Source organism: Hippopotamus amphibius, chromosome 8, assembly GCF_030028045.1.
Source record: "Hippopotamus amphibius kiboko isolate mHipAmp2 chromosome 8, mHipAmp2.hap2, whole genome shotgun sequence".
NCBI classification, from domain to species: Eukaryota; Metazoa; Chordata; class Mammalia; order Artiodactyla; family Hippopotamidae; genus Hippopotamus; species Hippopotamus amphibius.
The window spans coordinates 107,399,885-107,427,252 of record NC_080193.1 but is presented as its reverse complement, the minus strand read 5'-3'; the positions used below and the strand labels follow the sequence as shown (position 1 = coordinate 107,427,252).

The following is a 27,368-nucleotide window of genomic DNA, read 5'->3' as shown; positions in this document are numbered from 1 at the left end:
TAAACCAACAGTAAACCTAACAAGTACTGTTATCCTAGATCCAAGAATATACGATATTTGAGATAAGATTTTTATCTGTTTCTACTTCATCAGCCAATACTTTATTCCATACATACAATTCCCCAGTCTTCCTACATTTCTAGTGATTTTTGTTAGAAAGCCAAACATTGATAATGCATTTTTTTACTTGCTTCAGAGCAGGGTGCTGTGAATTAAGCCCAGCTTCCTAGGCCTCAGGCTTTATACCTAAGATACATGCAGGTGAAAAGTAAAAGATTAACTCAATTACTTGTCTTCCCACCACATAACCATTTAAAATAATTGTGCAAGGAGCTAAGTGAATTACATAATTGTGCTGACATCAGAGTCCCAATGCGTCTTTCCTTTACTAAGCAACTTCCTCTTCTAAGTATTTGAGAAACTACTGGCAATAGCAAGAGGGCACTAAGAAATGGATGATGGGCAACAATGATGTATGCAGAGATACAGCAAACATTTCTTGCAAATAACTATATCCTCAGGTCTGTTTTTAAAGAACTATATTTAAAGAACTGTATTTAAAGAACATCTCTCTTACTACTGTATTCCAAACACCTATCACAATGCCTGGTACACAGCAGGTCTTCAATATACAGTATTAAATACACAAATGAATAAATGGTGTAAAAAAAAATAGTGTATTCAGCTCCATTCTGGCACAGTGGCTAATACTGTCCATTTCAGTTTGCAGGACAACTCACCAAAAAATGGTACGGGAAAATGACAAAACAATATAAAATTCTTGTTGGAATGGTAATTTTGCATACCTACCAGAAGATCATTATCATATATTGAAAATGAAATACACCAATAATGCTGAAATTATCATGTCCATTTTAGGGCTAATAATAAGCCCTAAGACAGAAAATACTGGTCCATGCACAGCAGCTGCCCAAGCTCCTTTCCCAGCTGAGGGGCTTTATATAGAACAATAAGTATATAAAAGCTTCTGAGCCATTCCAATATTCCCACTGTTCTGATATATGAGAGACAAGTTGTAGGCAATATCTCTTCGTAAGTCCACCTGGTCAACTTCCATACCCTACAGGGGAAAAAATACATAAGTGAATTATATTTCAAACTGACAACCAGGACAATTTTATGGCAAATAAACAGTTCTGTAAGTGCTCCAAAAACTATTAAAATTGATAATACTAAAAAAAATTTATAAAACTAGGCATATACCTTGGATCTAAATTTTTATCAAGTAATGCTGATTCAGTTAATTGTTACAGTAACTGTATCAAATATTTTTAAATGTCTAATCAATAAGTTAAAGAAAAAAGTCTTGTCCACAAGACATGGCAGAATCATCTCCAGATGAATTAGTATTTAAGAGTAAAAAAATGAAATGATAAAAGAAAAAATACAGTGGAATAATAGAGTAATATAACCTTGGGTAGGAAAGGCCCTTCTAAGTATAACAGCAAAAGTAGAAACTATAAAGATTGATATGACTTCATAAAAATGTAAACCTTCTGCATGTAAAAAAAAATCATAACACAAATGACCAGAGGGGAAAAAAATACCTGTACTATATAGCAGAAAGGCATATAAAGAATAGGTCTAGGAGGACATATACCAAATTGATTATAATGATTACCTTACAGGTGTTATTATTACCTTTTTTCTACTTAAATAACAAAGCAATGAACTCAATGGAGTAGAGTAGATCTATGTTCCTAATCTTCCCCATATAAAATTTTGTAGTCAACTGAAAAAACATCTGCAACAATGAAAAATGATACCTATAAAGCTTAAAGAGCAATACATAAAGTATTTATGAAATAAAGAGCACAAAAGTATATGTATCATCAGCATAACTATAAGAGTATGTATTTATTTGCTTAACGACTAAAGTTGAACAAGGGTAACAGAAAACAGTTGTGAGGGAATGTGGGGACTATGAGTGCAACTAAAAAAATTAAGTTAACAATAGAAAACATACTTTCCTTCAGAAATTAAAAACTAGGCTTTACAATACGCTACTAAATAACCAAGAGATCACTGAAGAAATCAAGGAGGAAATCCAAAAATACCTAGAGACAAATGACAATGAAAATATAACGATCCAAAACCTATGGGATGCAGCAAAGGCAGTTCTAAGAGGGAAGTTTATAGCAATACAATCCTACCTCAAGAAACAAGAAAAATCCCAAATCAACAATCTAACCTTAAACCTAAAGAAACTAGAGAAAGAAGAGCAAAGAAAACCCGAAGTTAGTAGACACAGAGAAATCATAAAGATCAAAGCAGAAATAAATGAAACAGAGACAAAGAAAACAACAGCAAAAATCAATAAAACTAAAAGCTGGTTCTTTGAGAAGATAAATAAAATCAATAAACCTCTAGCAAGACTCATCAAGAAAAAGAGGGAGAGGACTCAAATCAATAAAATTAGAAAGGAAACAGGAGAAGTTACAACAGACACCGCAGAAATAAAAAGCACCATAAGAGACTACTACAAGCAACTATATGCCAATAAAATGGACAACCTGGAGGAAATGGACAGATTCTTAGAAAGGTATAACCTTCCAAGATTGAATCAGGAAGACATAGAAAATATGAACAGAACAATCACAAGGAATGAAATTGAAACTGTGATTAAAAATCTCCCAACAAACAAAAGTCCAAGACCAGATGGATTCACAGGCGAATTCTACCAAACATTTAGAGAAGAGCTAACACCCATCCTTCTCAAACTCTTCCAAAACACTGCAGAGGGAGGAACACTCCCAAACTCATTTTATGAAGCCACCATCACCCTGATACCAAAACCAGACAAAGATGCTACAAAAAAGAAAATTACAGACCAATATCATTGATGAATTTAGATGCAAAAATCCTCAACAAAATACTAGCCAACAGAATTCAACAACACATTCAAAGCATCATACACCATGATCAAGTGGGGTTTATCCCTGGAATGCAACGATTCTTCAATACAGAACATGGAAGCAACCTAAATGTCCATCAACAGATGAATGGATAAAAAAGATGTGGTACATATATACAATGGAATATTACTCAGCTGTAAAAAGCAAGGAAACTGGGACATTTCTAGAGACATGGATGGACTTGGAGACTGTCATACACAGTGAAGTGAGTCAGAAAGAGAAAAACAAATACTGTATATTAACACATATATGCGGACTACAGAAAAATGGTACAAATCAACCAGTTTGCAAGGTGGAAATAGAGACACAGATGTAGAGAACAAACATATGGACACCAAGTGGGGAAAGCGGGGTAGGTTGGGGTGGAATGAACTGGGAGATTGGGATACCAAATTGTACGCTCTAAATATATGCAGTTTATTGTATGTTAACTGTATCTCAACAAAAGTTCTAAAAAAAAAAAAATTAGGCTTTAAACACGGATTATCATAGTATTAGCAACAGTTCACCCTAAATTACATTATCTTAAACAAAACTACATTTGTTTTTTATTTTTATAAAGAAGTATGTTAGTTACACTTTTGAACCTGGAAATAAATAATGGCTATATTATTCAATACTCAGGCTTCCTGTCTACCAGCTCACACTTGTAAACCACAGGGGCTATCTTAGGATAAGTGAAACAGTCATAACCACAGTCATATATGTCCACATGGTTGCTGATCAGGTCATAAGGTCAGGATGTCAAAGAATTACTTGCTGCTGAACATAATTAAATAAGTGCATTCAATAAGGGGAAAATACATTTTAATACATAAGCTATAATTAATTTCACTGTCTGGACCACAACACTGAGCTAACTGCACTTATCTACAGACAAAATGAAGTGACTCCTCAGTTTTTAAAGTAAATCATACAATACCTCTACCCCTAGTGGAGGCAGCTCCAGGGCCTTCTGATAATAGTGGATTGCAAGATGAATCAGCCCCAGCTGGTGAAGGCCACGGCCCAAATTGTAGAATGATTCCTGGCAAGGCCCACGTAAACTGAGGTATCGATTGAGAAAGGAAAAGCCCTACCAAAAAGAAAAAGATAAATAATTCAACGGTTCACTCATTTGACAAATATGTGGCAGGTGCAGGAATACAAATATTTTTTTTAAAAAAGACAGTCCTACCCCAAAAGGACATATGTTTGTGGTGTAGTTTCATATCACAATATAGTCAAGATCGCTTCTGAAGGTGTAAAGGAGAGATATTTTTAAACTAAAGACAAAAGAATTCATAGAAAACAAAGCCAGACACTACAACTAGCTGTCAAAGATCCATAATCTATGAGCACACAGAATATATATTTTTATGGCTTCAACTTGGCTTTTATGGTATTAAAGGCCAGTAAAATTTTAGGTTTGAGATACATGTCTAAAAGCTTCACCAAAATATAAAATCCAAGCCCTTATAATGATAATTCAGAAAGTTTCATTCTCAGGAGCAAACTCATTTAAGTATATCTAACCTTTCTGGGTAAATGGTACCTTTTATATACCTCTCAGAGCCTTAATAACTTAACTTTAAAAAAAACACTTGATTTTTTTCCCCTCTGAAAGCTTCTGACTCAATAGCTATATGGAGAAACTGATTATTTCAGAGCATAGCTGTTATGATGCAGGCTTCCTGTGTGTCAGAGTGTCCAAAAAGCAACTTGTGTCTTCACTTCCTCCTGTATTCACTTTCCCCTTTAATGCAGTTTCAACTTTTATCATGCACAGAAAGCTACAAAGTGCAAGGTGAAAGTACCTGATTTAAGTAATTAAATAAATATATTACCTGAGAATTAAGAGTAAATCAACTAATTTGTATGTATAGAAAACAAAATGCACTTATTTCCTAGGTAATCTACTATGTAATAAATGGTCACAGATTTTCCTTCATAAATTAATAAATAATAAAAAATTAAGGAATTCTTTAGAATTAATGCATTCTAGGAATAAAAATTATGCTCAATAAACAAATCATAGTTTCTGCATAATAAATGAACCCATCTGAGTACATGAATATGACCTCTACTCCACTGAAAAACATGGTTCTCTGTTAAGTAATAGCAGACAGATTATTAATCTCAGAAATATCAAAGCTTCATATTTAAAAATGAGAAATTTAAAGACAAAAATCTGAGAACATTTTCTTTCCTTCCCTAACTACTTAAAAAACAGGTATACACATGCATCAAACATATAAACATAAAAACTGAAATAAAAGCAAAACTGTTGAGGATATGGGGTGAACAAGAGAAGTAAGATCTTTGATCTCTTGGAGTTTCTATTTTTACTGGAGGAGACAAACTATGTAAAAAAGTAAATAAGAAAACAAAAAGGTAATTTCAAACTGCTTTATAAACTAAGAAGACTAAAAGAGCAATCTGTGGTTGATGCAAGAAAACAGTCACACAAGCACATATTCATACATTATTATATGTATATGTTATTATATTTTTAAAAACTAATTAAAAAACCTTCAGGACCTAGAAGGTTGGAAGTCTCTGAGGCTCCAGAGTATACGGAAGCCTGCATAGGATTCCCTAAGATTCTGCCTGTGTCTTCTTCCCTTATGATGTGGCTGTGCACCCTTTCTGCATGGCTGCGTAAGTCTTAGCCAGGAGTACCCCTAGACATTGATGCATGACTGCTCAACGCAGGAATAGGTGCTGGGTACTCCCAACATGTGCGCTAAGCAGGTACTACTTTTGAAGCAGGATAACAAAAGCATTAAGTATATGCACTTTTAAAGAACACAAAATCAAATATTGAGGAATCCAAACAAATTACCTGCACAATAAGAGCATGTCTCTTTAATACATACTTCTGAGATGCCATGTGAATAAAGGTCAGGCCTATACAGAGGCTATAGAGAGGTTCATGGGGATAGGTGCGAAAGGCCTGCACATACTGTCCTAAAAAATAAGCAGTGACGTCAGATGGTGGGACAAAAACATAGTTCCTTATTTCTTCAAAACTTACTCAAATATACTTTAAGGTAAACAAACATTACTGTTACTTTAACATATGCAAGGGGTACATTCTAAAATAACAACCAGATGTACATTAATCTGAACTTTAAAATAATATATAACATATAACAAAATTAGAAGGATTTACCCATGAACATATACTGACCATGAGGATTAAACATGAGTATAAAAGTAACTTTTTTTAAGGTACAGTTAGACATTTCCATGTAGAGTAGCACTTCCAAAATAATGTATCAATTGTGATCATAAATCTATCTTATGATCTTAAATCTTTTTAAAAGCCAATGGGGGAATGTGTTTTTTGGTGAATTCTTTTATAAAATTAACTGAGACCTATCTGATAAATTCAAATGTGATGAACCATGGAAGTGAGAAAAAGAGAAATAGTTTTGTTTTGTTTTTTAGGTTATGGGTATTATTTTCCCAAATGTAGCAACTACTTTGTTTTTCCTGAGAAGAGCTAAATGTATCTAATAATAAAATAAGAATTTGGGGTTTTTTTGAATTCCATGTATTCTCTATATACGATTATCTCACGTCAAAATCCATGTATTCTCTATATACAATTATCTCACGTCAAAAGCCTAACTGTATGAGATGGAGGAATTTAAGTAAATTTTTCTTATAAAGGAATGATCTATAATTTATCATATAGATAAGAAAACTTCTATTCCATAAGGCACAGCATTATAAAATCTCTTTAGCACCACAGACGGTAGACTGCCATTTGGACTTTCTATTTTTGCCTAGTGTAAAAGTTTCTAAACATTGGAAAATAAAATAAAATCTCTATTTTTCATTTTCTTAACATTAAACTAATAATTCCAAAAAAGCATACACAGTGAAGGAGAGTTTCAACATCTGATGTTCAAGATTACTGGCTGAACAACTATAAAAACAGCAGCCATACACAAAGAAACATGAAAGTATTAAATAGCCAAAATCACAGTATATTCAGAAGTGAACTTGGCAACACTAGCTATTAGGCATGCCTCATTTTAAATTTAAACTTTGTTTAGTTATTTTTCTACTTGTTTGCTCCTGATTCCTTATTACAAAAATTTCCTATAAATGATTAATGAATTTTCCCTGCGTTTAATTAGAATTAGTAAGAACTATGTAAATAAATCTTGATATAAAGACTTGTCTCCCACCAGTCAGAATGGCCATCATCAAAAAGTCTACAAACAATAAATGCTGGAGAGGGTGTGAAGAAAAGGGAACCCACCTACACTGTTGGTAGGAATGTAAATTGACACAGCCACTGTGGAGAACAGTACAGAAGTTCCTTAAAAAACTAAAAACAGAACTACCATATGATCCAACAAACCCACTCCTGGGCACACATCCGGAAAAAACCACGGTTTGAAAAGATATATGCACCCCAATGTTCACTGCAGCACTCTTTACAATAGCCAAGATATAGAAGCAACCTCAATGTCCACTGATAGATGAATGGATAAAGAAGATGTGGTACATCTATACAATGGAATATTACTCAGCCATTAAAAAAATGAAATAATGCCATTTGCAGCAACATGGATGGACCTGGAGATTACCATACTAAGTGAAGTAAATCAGAGAAAGACAAACATCAAATGTTATTGCTTATATGCAGAATCTTAAAAAAAAAAATGATACAAATGAACATATTTACAAAACAGAAACAGACTCACAGACTTTGAAAACAAACTTATGGTTACCAAAGCAGAAAGCGGGGTGGGGGTGGGGCATAATAAATTGTAAGTTTGGGATTGACATATGCACTCTATATTTGAAATAGATAACCAACACAGACATACTGTATAGCTCAGGGAACTCTACTCAATATTCTGTAATAACCTAAGTGGGAAAAGAATTTGCAAAAGAAGATATATATATATATATATGTAAAAAAATAAATTAAAAAATTTATTAAAGGAAGAAAAAAAAAAGACTTGTCTCCTAAAGGACTGAACTATCAGCAAATCTTTAGTCCCTTTTCGTTACTATAGCAAATTAAAATCAAGTAGCAAAGCATCCATAATTAATGAAAATTATTTTGAGAACAAACAAGCCTAAGCAGGGAGAATTGTTGAGCTTTAAAGTCCTACTTTAAACACCTACTTTAGCCTTTTGAAACCAAAGCATCGTAAGAAAAATAAATATTAATTATTATAATCATTGTAAACACTTACAGCCGCTTATAGCCAGGCATTATTTCAAGTACTTTATATTAACTCATTTAATTTTCACAATAATCTATAAGGTAGGTCCAATTATTATCTCCATTTCAGAGATAAAGAAACCAAACCACAGGTAGGGAGACAAAGTCATGTGCCAGGACACTCACCAAGTGCATGCTTAAAACTACCAGATACGAATGCATTGTGTCCATTTAAGACACAGAGGGCATGATTATCTGGGTTTTTCAGCATTAAACGGAGACAAAAGCGGTGATGTCGTACATCTTGGGAATGCATGGTAACTTGATTGAAAATGTTCCAGAGTTGGGGTTTGTTGACATTTTCCATTACCATTATCCTAAAATTGCAGAAAGAGAATGAAGGTCAAAAATAATGTAAAAAGAAAAATCTTCCTGATTTTTAAGACTGAAACCCTTCAGTGCTGTCCCACCAACACTGAAATGCATCATTCCCAACAAGGGGGATGTCGTGTTTCTACATCTTGTTTCTGCTTTTCAACAAAACCTTTAAACCCAAAAACAGAATCAAGTGGTTTAAGTGTCATCTTTTCTCTCCCAGCCCACTCTCATAGCTGCAGTACAGTGAACACTGAATAATAATAATGTGTATCAGACATTGTTAAAAGGCGTTACATACAACTCACTTAACCCTCACGATAATCCTATAAGATGGTAATATTACAATGCCTGTTTTATCATAATGAATGGGGAGACTGAGGCACAAGAGGTTAAGTAAATGGGAGTGTATGCTCTCATATACTGTTTCTGAGAATCACCAATGAACTGAATTAATCTGCAAGCGACAAAAGAGTTAAAGCAAAACAGCTTATTAAATCTTGAGCATGAGAAACTAAGTCAAAGTTTCTCCATCAAAGAATCTAATTAAAATAAGTTACTGGAAAATCACCTGATATAGTTGTATGCCTTTCTGAAATTTTTGTCCAGAATTGCAGCAGAGAGGCCAAAGTATTCGAGCTCTTTGCGTTTTGGCCTATCTTCATAAAATGAGTAATATTCCAATGAAGAATCCACAAGTAACTCAGCCTCCTGAAATCGCGATAGGTCACATAAGGAGTATATGGCTTTCAAAAGAAGGTTCCACCAGTCATCTTTTGTCAAGACACTCGTGAGTACAGCAAATATTGCTAAAATGAGACCAATGGACATCAGTTGGGATGCTGCATTTCCAGAAATAGCAGTATTAGAAAGAAAATTCACATGATTGATTTTAAGGTTAAATTTAATAACCACGGCCCTATGGGACTGAATTTTTGCCAACATTCTTATGACAGTGAAGAAAAGGAGGGAGCTGCTTGTTTCCATTCCTTCAACATGACCCGCCTCTGCTCTGCCTGCCTAACAATCTGCAGTGCTAGGTAATTCTCACTTCTGATTTGCCCTTTGAAAAAGTCCGGCTATCTCATTCATGTTCCTCAGTGCTAGCTAGGATACATGCTCCTCCAGGGCAGAGCGAGCGTGCTTTCCATGATTGAGGTCAGATATGGAATTCTGCAAATACAAGGCATTCAAATGTTTGCTTTGCAAAGGACTTCAAATTCAATCTTCTCTTCCTTATTTGTCTGTGAGAAGCCTCCCTTTTATGGCCCTTGAGAAAAATCAAAAGCCATAAATTTTTTTTACTGTCTTCGATCCAGTAATTCTCTTCTTGGGAATCTATTCTAAACAACTAGTCAGAAATATGGATAAATCTATAGGCATAAACATGCTCACTATATTATTTAGAAAAGAAAATTAACAAAAGCAACCACATAATCAAAAAATAATAAGGGAGGGCTTCCCTGATGGCGCAGTGGTTAAGAATCTGCCTGCCAATGCAGGGGACACGGGTTCGAGCCCTGATCCGGGAAGATCCTACACACCTAGGAGCAACTAAGCCCGTGAGCCACAACTACTGAGCCCACGCACCACAACTACTGAAGCCTGCACGCCTAGAGCCCGTGCTCCACAAGAGAAGCCACCACAATAAGAAGCCCGTGCACTGCAACAAAGAGTAGCCCCTGCTCTCCACAACTACAGAAAGCCCACGCACAGCAACGAAGACCCAATGCAGCCAATAAGTAAAAAATAAAATAAATTTTTAAAAAAATAATAAGGGAATGATTAAATATATTATGGAACTGTTATCCAGTGAAATAGTACACATTCCTTAAAAATAACAGCTACAAAGAGAATAGAACATGAGAAAATGTCGACTGAAAGAAATCACTACAAAGACGCATGTACAAGAGCCTTAGATAATCCTACCATGATGCACTGGTGTAAAGTGATCCCCACCATAATGAAACTAACAAAACAAAAACCTTATGAGCTTAAGAAAAACCAACAATGGACCTGAAATGAGGAAATACTGAAAAGAGAAAACAGGCAGGATCATATACAGAGAAAAATGTATCTTAAGGAAACATAGTCCAAAATAATGTGCAGAGGCAGAGACCACTAGGATAAGCCCAGAATCAGTAAACTGTAGAAATGGTGGAGCTCTGAGGCTGGGTTATGAGCAGTTGAGCCCACACTCTTATCCTCTGACTCTCTTCCCCCACAACATCTTGCTTATGTCCTTATATTGTGCTTAACAGAGATTCAGCTCTTCTGGATTCTAAAACCTGTCCATTGCACACTGCCATGTCAGTAACAATGATTTAATTAATATTTATGGACCTGATTAACAATGAAATAATTTTCTACCAAATTGATATATCTAGTTTATAAGTCTAGGTCTTTTTCCAAAGTTCTCACCCAACATACCTATCCTTTTCTAGCTGAAAATAGATGACTTTTAAAGTCATACGACCTGAGTTTGGCCAAAGCAACTTAGTTTCAGAGTTGCTATGACTATTGCTACATTTCTCAAAAATGAATTTAGTAGAGAATATAATACATCTAATTGAAGTGTCTAGACAAAGCAATCTGTATTATCATTTAATCATCACAAATTTCTTAAAATAGGATATAGTTTCTTCTTCAAAAGCCAAAATTAAAAGACTGAGATTTTTCACAGAAGGATCTAAGCAGATGCCTTTCAATTTTTTTTTTAAACTGAAGTATTTATATATAGCCCTTCTTTCTTTTTTAAAAACACCAAATGAGTTTATTTTACCTGAGGGATCTAGATTAGAAAATATCATTTTATTCGAAAAGGGTATATTTTCAATTAGATTATTGTCAAGTGTTATTTCATGAGTTTTCTTCAACTCAGCCAAGTTTCATGCAATAAAGCAAACGAAAGTAATTACCTTTTGCATCACAATTTGCTGACTCTTGGTCATTGTTGTCTGATATTTTGTCTCTTGACACTTTAATAAGGTAGAGATGCCTCTCTCCAGATTTGGAACTGGATATCAAACAGACTTGGGCTCTATTCATTGCCACCTGAATTAAAGATGATAACTGAGATTTTTTAGTTACATAAGTTTTAAAAGAAAATCTATGGGAAACAAGTATTCCAGTGTCCCTGAAAGCTTCTTTAGTAAAGGAAAAAAAAAGAACAAGACCAATCATTGTGTACATAAATACCTAAAACAGAATAAATTTCTTAACAAAGGAATCTGGGTCACACTACTCACCTTAGCAAGAAAAAAGAAAGCAATTCACGTTAAGTTTATAACACGCACACGCACGTGCGCACGCACACACACACACACACACACAAAACCACCTTCCTGCAAAAAAGCCAGACTCCGAAAGGATGTCATATCTGGAAAACATTTTTGCTAAGTGAACAATTCTGGCAGATAGCAGCGTCTACAGGGCCGATAACTGATACCATGATGGTTCTCATTTTTCTAAATATATACTAGGAAAGATTTTTATTTTACAATCTATTGTCAAGTTTACACTTTCATGTATAACTTTCAATTACATACCATTAATCTCTAAGTCTTCTGTCTTTTATCTAACTTTCACTTTAAGAAGTGTGCGTTTAACAGAGTAAAAGAGTTACAAAATAGCTGTAATCTATGTTTCAACCAAATTCTAAACATTTAAAAAGTCAACAAGACTAATACAAAGAAAGATCATTACATACCTTTAAAAGCATGGCTAACATGGTAAGCAAGGTATCCACATAACCAGACATTTTGCCTTGTGAAAACAATAGAGTAGAACGTTGAAGCAGTAACTTCAGTTCCTAAGTAAACACATGATAATAAGTGTGACAAGATTCCTTTGTTGTAAGTTGTTTCGTTTGCATTGAAAAGTTCTGTCTTAGAAACCAAACCTTAAGAACATTTGCTTTATGATCTCTCACAAGTAAAATTAATGTTTTAGAAACTATAAATTATAACATTAACAATTACAATGTTAAGTTGTTGTAACTTAAGACTCAAAATCATTTTTCAAAAACACTGAATTTAATACACTAAAATAAAACTTGGACATAAGCTGTAGTGACATCCTTAACTGGAGATAAAGTTCTAAAATACAATCCACCAAGAAAAACTTCCTTCTATGTTACATGGCCTACCTGCTGTGCTGCATTTGCATCTTGTGCTAAAGTATCTGGATCATACATTGGTTCCAGAGCTTCCAGAGCTTTCTCAGGACGGCCCAGCTGCTGCTGAAGGGTGGAAAGTGAAATTCTTGCATCCAAATGGAGGGGAGCCAGATCAACCACTTTGCCATAGCTTTCGGCAGCACGCTCCATATAGCCTAAGGCCTTTAAGCATTCTAAAAGGATATTAAAATAAAGCATTAATGTGAACTACAAATTTGTAGGCAGGCCAAAATTATTTCTCCATTTTAAAAGAAATATTATAGCAATATAAAAAAATTATAACAAGAAATAATTATCCCTTCTAATCTTTGTGCTACAAGGATGTAATCAATGTGTGTGTGTATATACACACATACACACACATAATTTGGTGTTCTGCTTTATTTACTTAGTATTATGCTTTCAACATTTTCCCATGCCTTCACTGGCATTCTGACTGGTCATAATATTCAATTAAATTATTTACTTAACCATATTATTTGACATTTAGGTTATTCCCAAATTTTTACTCTAATAAATAACAGCACAGTAAATATCTTCATGTAGGTAAGCCAGAGTTCACAAATCAGCATACTAACTTAACCCACAGATATGCTTTGTTAGGCCACAGTGCTGTTAACAGTAAACTGTCTACATTTTTAAAAGTCAGAATTTTTTATGTAATCCAAGTTACTGGATTCTTTTGAAAAATCTGGATTTGGCAACAGTGAGTCCCTTGATTCCCACATGGTGCATCAGCCATGCTGACAAACGACAGCACCCTTTAGACGGGGCTCTTATCCACTTTACTCACTTTTGTTACCTGCCAGGCTCCTGAGTTTTATGATCTCCAATATAAAATACCTCCCCTCACCTTAATTATTTCCTCAGGATAAGTTCTCAGAAGGGAGGTTATGGGGCCCTATTTCTCACACTTCATGCTAATCAATCATTAAGTCCTATTGCTCGAACTTGAAGATGAATTCCTGGTAAGCATTTCTTCTTTCCACCCTAATAGCCACAGCACTCAGTAACTTAGGCCCTTTCACCTCTCTCCTTTTCACTGCAATGATCTCCTAAGATGGTATTTTGCCTCCTATTGTTTTTCTCAAATCTCAAATTTCTCAAATATCTCCTGATCACTATTTTTAGGTTAAACTTTGGTAATAAAGGAAGACTACTAAATATGGATGGATCACTGTGATGGGATTTCTCATAATTTTCTCACTTCTCACTTTAAAAGACATTTTGTTATTATGCTACAAGCATTAAACTCCTCTAATCATCTTTCTTATCTACTGTTCCAAATTTCTTTATGATTTTTAGATGATTCTGAGGTTTTACGTTCCACTCATCTCAAGCTACACAGGCTCAGCACAGAAAAAGCATTTATCAGTATCATGATCATAATTAAAAAGGACTTAAAAATATCTACTGTTAGTAACAGGAACAGTTTCAATGCCACAGCTTTATAGAAGGCAATAAAAACTTCAATTCCCTGCTCATGTCTTTAAAATTCAAAACCCACAAATAATGTAACTTTTTATGATGGTATTACATTTGTATTCATGTTCATTCATCCAAGTAGTAAAGTGCTATTTAATCATTAAGTGCTCTCTTTGTCATTTCATATCTGTGATATATCTCAAAATATTCCAAAATATCAACGCTCCTCTGATTATAGAGAACTTTCTGCCACTATGTAATATTTTAAGAAAACATTAAAACTTTCTGCCATCATGCAATATTTGAAACAAAGACTATTCAAATTTTAATGCATCTCTTATGTTGATTCAATAGGAAATCCTATTAGAGTATTTTTGGCTTTCATACATTTCTGTAAGAGTTTTGTTTTTCCCAAGCTGTTTTTTCTGTTCTAAATGATTTATTCCAGATTACTGTGGATTTAGTTGCAATGAAATAAAATAACAGATAAAATCCAATCGAGCATATTTTCAGCTTGAAAAACACTGAAAATATGTTAACTTTTTTCTCAAAATAACATTAAATATAAATCCTTAAAAGCTCTTCAAAAATAAGATTGCACCCTAAGTCTGACAATCTATTACTAGAAACCAGAGCTTATGGTTAAAACAGGTAAAAGACAGGTATTTAAGGTATTTTTAACAGGGACATGTTAGACCTTCTACTTCACTCTGGTAACATTAAGTGAATCACTCCTCCAATGCATTAGTGAGGAAAAATCACTTAGTGGCGAACTAAGACAACTTAAAATACTGACTTTTTAAAAACTGCCTTGAAACCAGAAATACTTTCCCTAAGACATTAATGTTTCATAATAATTATTATCGTCTTGGTGAAATAAGTTTTTCCCTGCTTATGTGATTAAAACTTCTCCTTCCTACAAAAAAGTATTACCTGCATGCCGAAGCCACACCACTGCGAGGTTGTATCTTTCAGAGCAGACTAGAGCACTAAGGAGGGGAAGTGCAGAATTATATTCACCAACATCCAGAAAAGCTTCAGCAACATCGAGATAGAGATCTCCCATGTCTTCAGGATTCTGTTCCACTAGTGTTGTCAAGAGAGGCTAGACCCCAAAATAACAGCCTGAAGTCAAACATTCATTACAAATACTCACATCTACTAATATTTCTCTTTTTAACATATATACCAGTTATCTGAGGCAAATCTAAAAGGAGCAAGGCTTAATAAAAACAGCTTTAAAAAATCATTTTTTAAATTCATTTCCGTGTCTCTACCAAAAAGAATTCATACTGCCATCATTCACTCGTTCAACACATTACTTCTGAAGGCCTGTTATAAGGCAGGCATTGCAGGAGATAAGACAACACTGATCTGCTGTGCTCTTCCTCTGGCAAATCAAACATGCCTGTGCCTCAGGGCCTCGGTGTTTGCTGATGTTTCTGGAAAGCTGTTCCCTCCAGTACCTTCCTGGCTTACTTCTTCACTTCCTTCAAGTCATTATTCAAATGTCACTTTTTGGGGGAGGCTTTTCTTGACCAATTGAATAAAATTGCAACTACTCCCACCCCCAATATTCCCTATTCTTCTCTGATTTTTCTCCAAAGCACTTATCACCAACTAACATCCTATATTTTATGTATTTATTTATTATCTAATTCCATTAAAACAAAAGATCCATGAGGACAGGGATCTGTATATTTTATTCAATGCTTTATCCTAAGGTCTACAAAGTAGATGCCCAATACGTTTTTTTATTCAATGAAATACTTAGTCCAAAGTCAGCAAAAGAGAGCAGCTGTCAGAAACTGCCAGTTGTCTAAAAGGCCCAATCTCACATTCTGATCTCTGCTTTATACTCATTTTAAAAGAAAAGCAAATTATAGTAAGCCCAGTTCCAAACACTTCATTTTTAAAAGGCATTCACACAAAATAATCTAATGCTTACTGTCACTTCCTGGTTATTAAGAAATATGAAATCTAGGGTCAACTTAAAACTTCTTGTTATCTAAAGAAAACATTGTAGATTCGATCTAAAGTATCTCAAGTACAAATCTTAATGTTACTTACATTAAGTGGTTCAAGGATGTTGAGATGTACAAGGCAGACCATCAACTTCACTGTGATATCTATTGGCACACCATCAGGTATAGTGCAGGTAACATTTTCACCAGCTGTGGATTAGATAGACAGACAAAAAGTTCCTATATGCAATCTTAGAAATTGGGGCAAATGAAGCAAACTGCACTTTCTATGTAAGATCTCATTTACTTCACTCAAAGCAAATGATTCTACAGTCAATTCTAAGTTTGGCCAATTTTAGTTTCAGGTTCTTACACCTCCTTTGGTCTGTCCTTTGGTAGCAATTATCCTTTCTATTTTTTCCTAATACCTTATCCATTTACCAAAAACCTACATAAACTCCTGCACCTTCTATCAAAATCACAAACTAAAAAACAAAAGTGACAAATAAGGAAACATGATCTTTCTCTTTTTCTTCTTAAATCCAAAAGCATCTTTTTAATCTTCACTACAAAGAGGCTGAGAAAGGTAAAAAGTAATAATGGGCTTAAGTCTGAAGTAGCATTTTTGTGAATGCTTAAGTTTGATATAAATTAGTAGAGAGCATTTTAAGACCTTTTTGAAAAGTAAATTGCTTTAGTTCTAAATGGTTTTGATAAGCTGCTCAGTAACCCATTCTTTTTTCACACAGCACTATCAAGACCCCGGGTCAATGACAAATGCCAAGTTTAAACGGATGTATTGAGAAATAAAAGGGACTAAAAACAATTTTTTTTAAAAAGATTACCTGTGAGTGAATACTCACAAGAAAAAGATATGGAATATCTGTTAGGAAAAAATGCTTCTTGGGAAAACTTGTTATAAGAACACTATCAATTTCAAAATGCCACATTATGAACAAGACAGGATTATGTACACTCTACTATGCAGAGGAAACTACAACCTTTATTCTCTTCTGAAGTGTCTTCATCTGCAGTTTTTTTTTCTAGCACAATTCCAGAAAAATCTGTAATTACCTAAAGGAATGGGGGGAAAAAAAGGAAAGAATACAATAGGTATGTATGAAAAACCTTTTAACAATGCAAAGATTTGTACAGTTAGTTCAAATAATCTTTATAAGATATAAATGGGCTATAAAAAGCAAAAATATGTCTCTTTAAAATAAGGAACCACTGTGATACATTAACATTTTTATATCATATTAACTAATGCTTAACTGAAAATACATAATTTCTCCATATCAAACCAATCTAATTTTCCCAACAGATTAAGAAATGAATTATAACAATTAGTCTGGCTGCAGAGTCCTGCTACCCTGAAGTTCAGCCATATCTAGCACCTGTGATAATGGCAATAGCTTTTATCACATGGTAAGCTACATTATATATTTCATACAGGATTATTATAGAATCTAAATGTGTCCATACAGACTTTAAATACATAATTTAAAATATAAGTAATTTAATATATATATTTAAAATGGGGAATTGTCAATTTGTAAGAATTCCTAGAACACAGAAATGTGTTCAAAACCTAACAGAGAAATACATAAGTGTTCCTACCTCCAGAGCTCTGTCATAGTGTTTATTAGAAATGTATAGTTCAGCTGCAATGTTAATATCTTCCATGGAGACTAGGCCCTGGTGTTTCGAGAAAGCTTCTTCAATTATGTTAATAGCTGAAGTAGCATCATTGGCTTCATAGTAACTCCTAAAAAATTAATGGCAAAGTGGATGAGTGCTTATTTAATTCAGATTATAAAATTCATTTTCTTACACAGACCCTCTACTAATTATGATTTTCATTTTCTTAAAGTTTGGGAGGAGAAAAAAACTCTTCTTTAAAATCATAATCAGAGCTGATTCAGAGAAAAATGTGTAACATCAGTATAACAATGTCATAACATCAAGCATCTCACTCTCCTAAAGCTACCTCACATCATTCTAGATCACCCCCTCTGTAATGCAATACCAACAACCTTTCTACCTCAATGGGATCTACAAAGCATTGATCTTAGCACTTTTTCACTGTCCCTGCACCCTTCCTGTCCTCACTTTCCTCCTTCTCTGTGATCCAACATTACAATTACTCCCTTGCACATCTCAATTCTCCTGCCCTTCTCTCCCTTTATCAAAATCATCTGATAAAACTCCAAGCCTGGTTAATCCAAATATGCCTTCACCACCAGCTGCCCAGCTGACCATGCTTACTAAACTCTAATGACCACTAGCCTCGAATGGGCCCATGGTGCTGGTCAGCAACCTTACTACAGTTACCAATCCAGTACTTCTCAAACTTGAATGTACACACAACTCAACTGGGAACCTTAAAAAAGGCATATTCTAATCCAGTAGCGCTGGGGTAGGGTTGAGATTCTACATTTGTGACAGGCTCTCAGATGATACAAATACTTCCAGGCTGTGGGGTAGCAAGGTCTCAATGACCCAGACAGCTATTTCACATCTTCTCCTCTTCAAACCTACAATTCTCCCATCCTCACTCTCAGCTGATGACCTCACTTCTTATTTCACAAAGAAAATCAAATCAGACATCCCACATACTTCCAACACATCTACCTACTTACCCATACCCATGGCCGTATCTTCTGCCTTCTTCTTTTATCATAAGGCCAACCCTCAACTAGATCCCATTCCCTCCAATCTATTCAAAGATATCAAGTAAGCAATTGTCTCTTCTCCCGTGAATCTTCAATATGTCCTTCGGCTGTAAATCATTTCCACCAGAATACAAATATACTGTAATTTCTCCCAACTTAAAAATTATCTCTTGCCCCTACAACCCATTCCAATTACCTCCCCATTCTTCTGCTCCCCTTATAAGTTCCTCCAAAGAGCTGCCTATCCCCCAGAACTCCCCCACCCCATCTCCAATGTTCATACTTAGTCCTCATTTTATGTGATTTACCTGAGTATTTCACACAAATGGTCATCCCTCCTCCTTGAAGTGGTTTCTTCAGTAAAAAATTCTAGAATATCATGTTCTCCTAGTTTCCTCTGACTTCAATGTCCATCTCCTTACAGTCTCCCTGCTGGTTCCTCCTCATCTTCCTGACTTCTAAGCACTGCAGTGCCTCAGGGTTTAGTTCTCAGAACTTTTTCCTTCTCTGTTTCTTTTCCCCCTTCCCCCATCTCTCTCTCTCTCACACACACACACACACCCTCCCTCATATCCAATACATCAGAAAATCCTTAGAGCTCATCCTTCAAAACACATCCAGTATCTGCTTATTTCTCACCACCTCCTACGGCTTTTACCCTGGTCCAAGCTACATTATCCCTTAAATGAATTACTGCAATAATATCCTAACAGTTTCCCTGCTCTGTCTTTACCATTACTCAATCTATTCTCAAAAGAGCAGCCAGAATTGATGCATTTACAATTTAACTCAGATCAAGTCACTCTTCTACTTGAAACCTCCCAATGGCTTCCAAAGTCATTCAGATTAAAAGCCAGAGCCCTTACAATGACCCACAAAGGTTGAGGAATCTTCTTCTGACACCTCTCTAACATTACCCCCTGCTATGCTCCCCTTAAGCCCTCAGCTTCCACACTGTTCCCTGAGCATACCTTTGCACTTGCCATTTCCTTTGCCTATGATACACTTCCCTAATATCTACTCCCATATTTCCTTCAGTTCACTTTCAGGTCAGTATGACCATAACATAAAGAATTATGTCTTTCTCTAATCCCCCTGTTTAAAGTAACACACTCCTATTCCTCAACATGCTCCATTTTTAAACTTCTGAGCACGTGAAAGATAATCATACACACAAATTTTTCTAAACAATCACACAGTTGACTTGGAAACAGAAAAGTACTGAGGAAAAAAACCTCTATATTTAAGCACAATATAAAATACAGGAAGCAAAACACTTCCTTGAACCTTAATAAAAAGCATATTCACTTCAAATACATGCTTCAATTTCTAAAATAAGATGATTAAAAAGAGTATTTATATATATTTCACTTTGAACTTACTTTGCCATATCTCTAGCCAACTGCATAAATCGTTCTCCATCAGATGGAGACAAAAGGTTTAAAATACGTCTATAACCATCCATCGCCATTTTGTGATCTCCCATCTGTTCATACAGGCTTGATCGCTCCCACAGATAACGGACATTAGTAGGTTCATATTTCAGTGCTAAAAAGATAAAAAGGGATATAAATTATAGATGTAGCATAAAAAGAGGTTCATGGTACCGGGGTGTGACCCATCTTCTTTTCAGAAAATCTATTAAACACTCTAAACTAATTCTCCAATACAACCAGGTGGGTTATTACTGAATAAATCTACCTTCACAGGAACCCTACACTACGACTAATCCAAGACCAAATAGAACCTGAAATCTCCATATTAATCTTCATTTGGTCACTAAAGTCTAATATTGACCCTCAAGGAACAGCTTAGAACCAACACTGATCTTGGTGGGAAACAGAAAGTCCTGTTCTTCTACCAACTTTTGTGCAGTATTAGTTCACAATATAAATAAAGTCACTGATAAACGTGAAAATACAGGGAGCCCAAAAACTTACCTCTGGTATAACAGAATATAAGGAATAAATATATTTCAACTAACATCACTCCAGAATAGCAAGTACACTGATCAAAAAACCTATAACGTTTTATCAAGCAAAACGAGAAAAACAATTTTATTACCTTTTGTGTAGCAAAAAATAGCCTGCTTAATATTGTCTTGTTCCAGGGACATTTCTGCCAATCTAACCCATTCTTCAGTGTCACTGGGATTTAAATGTGCAGCAATCAACTCAAACTGCAGTGATTTCTCCATGTCACCTTGGTCCTCATATATCATAGCAAGAGTAGAAAATGGCTCATAAGCCAAAGGAGCTATAACGAATATAAAAAAAACAAATTCCATTGACTGAGGAAGGAGGCTTGAGCTGATGTCAATTCCATGTTTCAAACTATGGATCCTTTCTCTAATACTTAAACTTTTTAAATACCTTGAGCATAATTATACCAACCACTTAATGGAATTCAGAATAAACAGTAAATTATATTCGCTTTAGTATATTTTCATATATTTTTGCAATTTTAAAATATTCTTTTCTCTAAGCAAAGTGTAATTTTCATGAAAAACCCTACTCTCTACCGCACCCCCCTCATAAAAATCCCCCTTTGCTAAGGCTAAACATGGCTCACTAACTCAGCAAGTTCACTCCAATGAGCATCAGCCACATCAGTGGGGTTAAATCTTCATGATCCAGCTTCTACGCCGAGGAGTATGGGATTAATGGACAGAAGATACCTAAGCAGCACCTAAACCCAGATTATCAAAGTGAAAGGTTAATCCACATTTCTGAAATAATGTTTTTGAACTGAGGTTCTAAGATCACAAGGGATTAAAATCAAAGGTAACTGTCAAAATAAACAATTATAAACAAATAAAGGAAAAGATAATACTGAAAAGTAGCAACCAAACAAAATGTCCTACAGGACATCTGATTTTTGATTAATTTATTTGATTTGATTAATCTTCTTTCTGGTGGGTCACTAAGAAAAGCAGTGACCTTGAATTATTCTAAAGAATAATCCAGCAAACTTATAACAAGATTTCTAGAAGAACCCTAGACTAAATGAAAGGAAATGCCAAACTACTGAAAAGATAAATTGAAAGTTGACCGTAGTACAACTACCCAAGCCACTATGCAGGGCATCATTTGGCAACACATCAAGAAAAAAATAATAAATATAAGTGATTAGTTAAAAAGCAACTTCTGAAGTATCCTCCAATATGGCCAAGATTTGCAGTTTAATGGAAAGATGACAAGTACATATTGTGTCTTTTATCAAAAAGTAGATTAAAATAATCTAACACTGTCCGATTTGGAAAATGGAAGAAAAAAGAATACTCTTCAAAAGTGGTTTTAAAATAATGTGTTTGCCATATTTTAAAAAGACTAATACTATAAAAGTACAAAACTCCTAAAATGAAACAAAAACAAATTTTAAAAAAGCCTGTAAGAGTTCAATAAATATTCATGATATTTCATTGCATCATACTCTGTGATTTTCACTTTCTTGGCAATGACTCCTATTCAATGTGAAAAGTAGTAAAGCACTGTTATCACAACCACCTCCATGCTTCTGAATATATTTTCCAAATAGCACAGTGAGGTGCTCCTCCATTTGTTGTAAAAGTCAGACTATTAAACTGCTATTGTCAATAATCCCCACATTAAACACCTTGTCTTATGATTTCCATGCACATCAATATTGCCTCTTCACGTTCTCCTCGAGCAAATCTAATGTTGGCTTCACCCATGAGACCTCTCAGAGCTCTGGGAAGTTTACTCCGAGGCCTTTTCTCCTGTACAGAACAAAAATAGCATTTAGATTCAAATAAAAAACAAACCTAACAAAACTTTCCTACAGTAGCAAGTTCAAAGCACAGTAAAATACTTAAAGAAAGCAAAAATTAAACTAGCCAGGCATTACTAAATTACTTATTAGAACAAATGTAGAATTGGATGCTGCAAAATGGATCTGCATGCCAGGAGATTTATAATGCAATCTATTGAAGATTCTCCTTTCAAATTTATCTACTCAGAATGAACTTGGTTAAAAAAATATCAAGTTACAAATATGGACCTTTTAATAGTGAAACTATAGTACATTTTGAGACATGCAATAATTAAAGTTTCACACTTAAAAATCTCTAAAATGAAACAAAAGATACCAGTAACAGTAGTTGTCCCATAGTATTTGCTTTCTTACAGTTTGAATTCTTTCAGAATATACGTATAATTTAAAGATTCTTTTTCAATTTCTATGTCATATTTTTACATTCTGTTTATAAATATAAAAATAAGAAACAATTTACTTTCATCATTTTCTTGGTTTCACGATTGAGAACCATCTCCAATACAAACACATCGCCTGCAGTGGGTTGCTCAGGTGTTTCTTCCTCCTCCTCCTCCTCCTCTTCTTCCTCTTCCTCCTCCTCATCTTCATTCTCTCCAAGCATGGAAGCAAAGACTTTGTGAACTGACTTACTGACTCCATCTGACGTTTCTCCTAAACAAAAAGACATTGAGGTTGGGGAAAAAAAAAAAAAAAAAAAAGCTTTAGCACACTCCGTAATTGAAAGAAAAAACAAACAGTATTTTCTGGAATATAAATTTCTACCCTAGCAATACCAAACTTGGAAAGTAAAACACAGACAAATGAACATTCCCAAAAACAATCCAAAGAAAAAAAGCTGTCACAAAGTATTGTACTCAGTAGGAATTGCTGACTCATCCTTTAGGCCTTATCCTGACATACTGGCAAAATTAAGTGGGAAATCAGAAGCACACACAGTGTAACAGTTAAAAACAGAGAGGAAAAAAAAAAAATAAAAGAATTGTACAACATAGACTTAAGAACTAAACAAGTCTGGTGGTACATAACCAGGGGATATAGCATAGTAGTTTAAGGTGAGGCCTCTAGAGCCAAGCTGTCTGGTTACAAACTTCATCTCCACCTATCACCAGCTGTGTTGCCTTGGGCAAATTACTGAAGCTCTCTGTACTTCAGTTTGCTCATTTGTAAAAGGGGTCAACAATGTCTGCCTTACAGGATTACTTTGAGGATGAGATGAGGCTTTACATATATGTACTTAGAAAAATGCTATTGTTAAAATTAAAATAGTATTATTACTTCAGGAACAAAATAACATGACATATTTCATTTGTATTTGAGGATACATCACTACAGTAAAATGATTTTTCTACGTTCATAATGCTTATCTTGAATGATCAAGAAAAGTTAAGTTTGGAAACCAATTTTCTGTTAAAGCAGAGATGTGGCATATTTTAGAAAAACTAACAACAAAACAGTTAAAATTTTAAATATATATATATTCAAAAATTCTTAAGCTTATTCACTTACGTGAAATACCTCAAACCCCAAAGATGCTGGATAAATGAGATAGTCAATATATTTAAGGAAGAAGAGAATGAAAAAAACCCACATGTTATCATCTTCAAAAATTCTAAATACCCAAAATAAATAAGAAAAGCTGTAAAATAAATCAATAAAGTTTATTACAGTAACAGAAAAAAGAGAAAAGTCATATGATCATTGTGATACACAGAAGCTTTTTTTTTTTTTTGGCCTCACTTGCATAGCTTGCAGCATTTTACTTCCCCCCATCAGGGATCAAACCGGGGCCCCGGCAGTGAAGGTGCTGAGTCCTAACCACTGGACTGTCAGGGAATTCCCCCAGGGAAGCATTTGAGAAAATCCAACACCTATTCCTAACAAAAATGTTAAGTCAACTAGAAATGTAAGGGAATACCTTTAATTTGATAAAGAGTACCTACAAAAAGTTTTCCACAAACACAGTTAATGGTTAATTATTCAAAGTCATTGGGAATGAGACAAGCATGCCTACTATACCACCCCTTTCAATATTTTACTGGAGGTCCTAGCTAATGTAATAAGGGAAAAGAAATAAAAGACATAAAGACTAGGGAAGAAATATAACTGTCATTCACAGATGACATGCTTATACACATAGAATATCCAAAAGAATCTATGCACAAACACTGTCAGAATTCATGAACTTAGCAAGGTTCCTGGATACAAAGTCAATATATAAAAATTAACTGGTGCTCAAGAATAAGAATTTAGCAGTGAAATTCACCAATGCATAGGAGGAAAAAGACAGATTCCAGTGGCCATATATTCCAATTAGCAGAGTTTACCTGTTCAAAACTGACTCCTGGGAAATTGGGAGCTTAATATCTTAAAAGGACTAATGAGCTGAGGCTAGTACGCCTGACTGCTCATGGTGAGCTAGAACTGGAACCACCTTATTAAGGGAGGACCTAACGGCTACCTCTTGGGGGCAACTTTAGGTAAGAAAACTGGCAGGTACCCTGTGGTGGCTGCTTCTACAGTTGCACCTCAAAGACATGATGATGGAAGAGCAGCTCCTCCTCTGAGCAGATAAGGAAAGACTCACAGGTTTTAGAACAACTTTCAGCCCCCTTTTCCCACCCTACTTGCCTGGCAAGGTAAGAAACTATAACCGCAATTTTCTCTCCTCTTTGCCCTTTCTTCCCTCCTTGGTTCAAGGAGGCAGGAACAAAGCCTGTTCATTTTCTGTCCACCCTACTAGCCTGTTTTCTCTGTGTAAAGTCTTATTTGTTTAGAGGGAAAAGAATCAGCCTCTATTTCTACCCACTAGGAATAGGAAGTTTAAGTTTTCAATCAGATCTTACACCCAAAGCTAAATTCTAATTGACAGTTCAGCATCCCAGGTACTTGACATGGGTAAATGGATACCATGAACTATCATCAGTATTCTGATCACTAAAAAGGTGTATCAATCACCAGAAATTAATAAATTTGCATACTAGTTCATCAATTAGGCTCTCGTGAGTTTAGTCTGAGTGCAGCAATCAAATTTAATACCTGGTCATGCAGAGCTGAGGACTGGATCCTGGAATAAGTTAACATACCAGATATCTATGCTGTGTGTGAGATCCCATGTGGAGAGCCAGCTGGCCTTCCACTCTGACATTTCTAACTCCCATAATTAAAGAAATGGTTTGGAAGCCACTTTGTGTAGAAGTATAATTCATTACAACTGGGAGAGTATGGCCTGGAAGAATTAGTAACCAAGTGAGAGGGTCAATTTAAAAAATAATAATGCTTAAAGGCTCCCAAATAGTGATGCCGGCTTAAAATACTTCTCCACAAACATAACCCACTAAACTAACCATCATCATAATCAATAATTCACAAATATTTATTAAGCACCTATTATATACCAAGCACTATGCTCCTAATAAGCCAGGTATCAATAGCAGAATACCACTGCAATAAAAAAATAACGCTTTCACTAAATTACTAGGTACCCATAACATTTAATGCAGGTAGTGATCTTAACATACCTTCATTGACATCTTTGTCCTGAAATTTGGTAGAGTCAATTCCTGATGATGATGGAACTTCAGAGTCATTCGGATTTTCTTCAGCTGATGACTTTCCTTTTTCTTGAAGACTCTGTGATTGAAAATTAATTAATGATTCCAAAAACAAATGCACATTTAGCTCTCTCCAGCTGAGAACAGAGCATCTGCCTCATTTTCTATTTCCCTAAAACTTGAGCTCTGAAAACATACACAGTATGTGAAATCTAAATTTGAATATTGTTAAAGCATTTCATAGTATTTAGGTCTCATCCTTCAGTATGAATCAATCATTTGTAAAAAAATAATTTTAAAAACCTTGATGCTTTCATTAATCTACACATTGTATCCTTGCTTTTTAAATGAAAACAAATGGGGCACTGTCAGTTGCATGATTTAGGAAGGAATCCAACAGCTAATCTCAAAAGGTGCAATTACTTTTATTTTCCTGCGGACTTTAAGAAGACATGGAAAATTCATGTATTTCCTCAAAAGTATAAAAAAACATATACAAGGGAAGATTTTGTTATCAGACAAGAAAATTTACTCTTTTCTGTGGACGATTACACCACACCATTGGGAGACTCCTCAAAACATGGCAACTCAAACCACTCTGTCTAGAAATAGAGACACTGAGGCCTTAAGAAGAGAGGTGAGTTTGGCACCCTAAGTGAGAAGACAGTAGCAAAGCTAGGGCAAGAACCAGATACTGACTCCAAACTCTACTCCTGTCCCCCCCCCCCCCCCATTTAATCTACCAACGTTAAGCTGCCCTGAAGTAAAAAATGTACTATTCGGCCACAGAAAAAAAGGTAAGTGGTTACCACCGAGACAAAAGCTTTTTTTGGTGGGTGAAACGCTTTAAAGAGCAGCTTAGCACAGAGATGAAGTGAGAACTGGAGTTTCCGAAAGAAGGGGAAGAAACTGCTGGAAGTACCGGCCCGCCCCATCACAACGAAAGGGGTTACTGGGTCCCCCACATCTCTCTTCAGTGTATTAGGGCGACAAGACAGTGGGAGCATTCTGGCCCATCATCTCCTCACTTTCTTCTCGCGGGTTTTCCTCTCTTCTCTCCGCCTTTCGAACTCCTCAAAGGAGATCTTCCCTTCCAGATAGTCGATGAGCTCCGGACTGAACCCCGACATGTTTGCGGGGTTCTGATAAGCAGTTCCTGGAACCAGGCCAGAGAAACGGAAGAGGAGAGGCTTTCAGACGCTGCCCCCACACCGGGGCGCTAAAATCAAGGACCCGAAGTCCTACCCGGAAACCCGCCCCGCCTGCGCCGCAGCCCCCAAGCTCGGGTTCCGCAGCA

At 35.3% G+C, this 27,368-nt stretch overlaps 1 protein-coding gene across 6 annotated transcripts; it reads right to left on the bottom strand.

The window, feature by feature from the left end:
- Positions 1 to 569: 569 nt before the first annotated feature.
- On the bottom strand, positions 570 to 27,368 carry GTF3C3 (general transcription factor IIIC subunit 3). 6 transcript variants are annotated; one of them, XM_057746694.1, is made up of 18 exons: positions 27,100 to 27,368; positions 26,039 to 26,150; positions 22,978 to 23,171; positions 22,341 to 22,464; positions 20,790 to 20,981; positions 20,108 to 20,273; positions 17,671 to 17,818; positions 17,052 to 17,124; positions 16,157 to 16,260; positions 15,020 to 15,191; positions 12,632 to 12,834; positions 12,194 to 12,295; positions 11,403 to 11,556; positions 9,056 to 9,293; positions 8,296 to 8,486; positions 5,761 to 5,885; positions 3,859 to 4,011; positions 570 to 1,081 (listed from the first exon to the last, which is right to left on the bottom strand). In XM_057746694.1, exons 1-18 carry the CDS (start codon positions 27,199 to 27,201, stop codon positions 959 to 961), a joined length of 2,676 nt encoding a protein of 891 aa, XP_057602677.1. In that variant the 5' UTR covers positions 27,202 to 27,368; the 3' UTR covers positions 570 to 958. The 6 variants fall into 6 exon arrangements, 4 of the variants coding, with proteins under 4 accessions (XP_057602677.1, XP_057602678.1, XP_057602679.1 ...); XM_057746695.1 differs by having other exon boundaries at positions 11,403 to 11,538; XM_057746696.1 differs by lacking the exon at positions 570 to 1,081 and adding an exon at positions 4,114 to 4,171 and having other exon boundaries at positions 3,911 to 4,011.